The sequence below is a fragment of the Chiloscyllium plagiosum genome, chromosome 3 (genome assembly GCF_004010195.1).
Source record: "Chiloscyllium plagiosum isolate BGI_BamShark_2017 chromosome 3, ASM401019v2, whole genome shotgun sequence".
In the NCBI taxonomy this organism is placed as follows: domain Eukaryota; kingdom Metazoa; phylum Chordata; class Chondrichthyes; order Orectolobiformes; family Hemiscylliidae; genus Chiloscyllium; species Chiloscyllium plagiosum.
In genome coordinates, this window is record NC_057712.1 from 127,819,751 (window position 1) to 127,823,493 (window position 3,743).

General features: G+C 49.6%; 1 protein-coding gene across 1 annotated transcript in view; it reads right to left on the reverse strand.

Annotated features, from left to right (window-relative positions):
* The window catches only part of LOC122548527 (calpain-1 catalytic subunit-like), a gene marked incomplete at its 3' end in the record, with an annotated part of 75,138 nt that overhangs the window by 28,329 nt on the left and 43,066 nt on the right, over positions 1-3,743 (reverse strand). The window contains exon 9 of the mRNA XM_043687288.1: positions 1,726-1,800. Coding sequence (XP_043543223.1) covers positions 1,726-1,800 — 75 coding nt within the window. The remainder of the gene's footprint in view (positions 1-1,725; positions 1,801-3,743) is intronic.

Below are 3,743 nucleotides of genomic sequence, written 5' to 3' on the forward strand. Positions count from 1 at the left end.
AGTCAGGAGGTGAGTTACTCACTGCAGCATTCCTAACCTCTGACCTGCTCTTGTACAGACTGAGTTTATATGGTAAGTGTAGTTGAGTTTCTGGTCAATGATAACCCCCAGGATGATAATAGCAGGGGATTCAGTGATGGTAATGCCATTGAATCTCAAGGGGCGATGATTAGGTTGTCTCTTATTGGTGATGGACATAGCCTAGTAGATGTGAGGCTTGAATGTTACTTGCCATTGGTCAGCCCAAGCCTGGGTATTGTCCAGATCTTGCTGCATTTGAACACGGACGTCTTCAGTATCTGAGGAGTCGTGAGTTGTACAATTATCACCGATCGTCCCACTTCTGATGGAGAGTAGGTCATTGATGAAGCAGCTGAAGATGGTTGAGCCTAAGACACTAGCCTGAGGAACTCCTGCAGAGATAACCTGGAGCTGAGCTGGCTGACCTCCAATAACCACAATCTATGTACCAGGTATGAGTCCAGCTTGAGGAGAGCTTACCCCAATACCCATTGATTCCAGTTTTGCCTGGGCCCTTTGATGCCGCACTCAGTCAAATGCCTCAACATCAAGGGCTGTCACTCTGACCTTCCCTCTGGAATTCAGCTCTGTTGTCCATGTTTGAACCAAAGCTGTAATGAGGTCAGGAGCTGAATGGTCCTGGAGGAACCCAAACTGGGCATCACTGAGCAGGTTATTGCTTGATAGCACTGTTGGTGACACCTTCCATCACTTTCCTGATGATTGGGAGTAGACTGATGGGGCGAGAATTGGCTGGGTTGGATTTGTATTGTTTTTTGTGTACAGGTTATGTCTGAGAAAATTCCACATTGTCAGGTAGGTGCCAGTGTTGTAATTCACCTGGAACGACTGGACTAGAACCATATGAGAGATCAAAAAGTGATTCCAGGATATGCACATGGAGTTCGGAATAAACTCACAGAGATGTACACTGCGGAAATAGACCCTTCAGTCTAACTCGTCCATGCCAACCAGCACTTTGCCACATCCCTCCAAACCCTTCCTATTCATGTACCCATCCAAATGCCTATTAAATGTTGCAATTGTACCAGCCTCCACCACATCCTCTGGCAGCTCATTCCATACATGCACCACCCTCTGCGTGAAAACGTTGCCCCTTACGTCCTTTTTAAATCTTTCTCTAATCTTGAACCTATGCCCTCTAGTTCTGGACTCCCCGACCCCAGGGGAAAGACTTTGTCTATTTACCCTATCCATGTCCCTCATGATCTTCTAAACCTCTATAAGGTCACCCCTCAGCCTCCGCTGCTCCAGGGCAAACAGCCCCAGCCTGTTCAGCCTCTCCCTATAGCCCAAACCCTCCATCCCTGGCAACATCATTGTAACCCTTTTCTGAACCCTTTCAGGTTTCATAACATCCTCCCTATAGAGCGAGACCAGAATCGCACACAATATTCCAACAGTGGCCTAACCAATGTCCTGTATAGCCGCAACATGACCTCCCAACTCCTGTACTCAATGCTCCGGGAGTATGTCCCTGAGTCAGTGAGCATGTCCCTGAGTCAGTGAGCAGACTGTGGCATCTGTATGCACGGAACGAGAGATCGGAATGTGATCTTGGGAATCGGTGCACAGGGAGTGGGAGATCTCCTGGGTAAGGAGAGAAGCTGGATAATGGAGACCATGGTGTCTAGACCCAGGGAGTGAGGTGTGAGTGGACAATGTTTGGAAAGTGTTTCTTACCAGAACTCTCCATCCGCCCTCTTCAGTAGGAGTTGTTCCTTGACGTCAGGATCAATGCGGTTCCACTGCTCGGATCTTGGAGTAACACAGAGAAAGATGATTGGCAATGGTATTTCTGATTGTCACACCAGTGAGCTGACGTCTCTGTACTCCCCTTGCTGCCTGGTCAAACCAACATGGCTGCACCAGCAGAAAGAATGAGCTATCCACCCTAACCTTGCGTCCCAGCACCAAGGCAGTCTGCGCCTTACAGATTAGTGTCAAGAGTGTGGTGCTAGAAACGTACAGCAGGTCAGGCACCATCCGAGGAGCAGGAAAATCGATGCTGCTTGACCTGCTGTGCTTTTCCAGCACCACCCTCTTGACTCTAATCTCCAGCATCTGCAGTCCTCACTTTCTCCTTGCAGAGCAGTGTTGTTCCCTCTAAATGAGTTGAGGGATTGCCCCACAACCACTAAACCAGGCAGTGAATCCCAGACACCTCCCACGCTCTGCATGAAATAGTTCTTCCTCATGTTCCCTCTAATCCATCCTTCTCCCAATCTGTCCCCTCTCTGCTTGGGAAACGCTCTGTCCAAGCCCCTCATTAATTTCGTACATCTGGCCTTTGCTGTTAGCCAATTAAAGCTTTAACCGTACCCAGTCTTTGCTCACGGCTGCTATTCTCAAGCCCCATTCTTGGGGAATCTCCTGTGCACCTGCCCTGAAGTAATTCGACCCCTTCCTGTTACATGGTGCCCATGGACGTGCACAAAATCCCAGCTGGCTCCTGAGCAGGCCGTTCTCGTTCCAAACTAACATTCTTGTTTGTCTACTCAATACCCTACCCAGTGGAGGATGCCAACCCTTGTGCCTTCTTTATCGCCTTATCTGCCTGTGCTGCCACCTTCAGGAACCTGTGAGCATGCACTCCAAAGATTCTCACTTTCTCTTCCACACGCAACATCCTCTCACGTTTTGTGTGTTCATTATGGATTTATTTTGCCCTCTCTAAACTCAAAACCCCACGCTTCTCCTGGCTGAATACCATTCGCCATTCTTCCAGCAACGCTCCTGCCCTGACACTTCCCCATGGCTAATCCACCCACCCTGCACGCTACAGGGTAATTTAGCATGGCCAATCCACCTAAATCTGCACAGCTTTCGAAGAAACCAGAGCAAACCCACGCAGACACGGGGAGAACGTGCCAACTCCACACAGTCTGAGGGTTGACTCGAACCCGGGTCCCTGGCGCAGTGAGGCAGCAGTGCTAACCACTCAGCCACCCTGTAGCTTTCAGCAACTTTTCTGAGCAGTCTGCCGTGAGCAGGCGCATTTCCGAGGGAGGTGATTGTAGAAAAGTCCTGCGGGACAGGATGGCAATCAGAGGTTGACAATTCCCAGGATTTCAGGACAGAGGGATGCTGCTTTGGATCAGGATCTAGGTCAGCTTGGAAGGGGGAGGGGGTACATAAGACATCACGTATATGGAAGACAGTAGCAGCAGCGGACACAGGGAAAACCGTGCCCTGGATAACATTGTCTGCTCGAGAACTCACAAAACAAAAGTGATCAGCTGCTCACAATCACATGGCTGCTTGTGGGATCTTGCTGTGCGTTTATTGGTTGCTGAGTTTCCTCCATTATAATAGTACTTCCTCGGCAGTGAAACACTTTGAGGCGAAAGTGAGAGCTGCAGATGCTGGAGATTAGAGTCAAGATGAGAGTGGTGCTGGGAAAGCACAGCAGGTCAGGCAGCATCCGAGGAGCAGGATGCTGTCTGAAGCACTGGTTCATAGACACATAGAGTCATAGAGATGTACAGCACGGAAACAGACCCTTCGGTCCAACCTGTCCATGCCGACCAGATATCCCAACCCAATCTAGTCCCACCTGCCAGCACCCAGTCCATATCCCTCCAAACCCTTCCTATTCATATACCCATCCAAATGCCTCTTAAATGTTGCAATTATACCAGCCTCCACCACATCCTCTGGCAGCTCATTCCATACACGTACCACCCTCTGTGTGAAAAAGT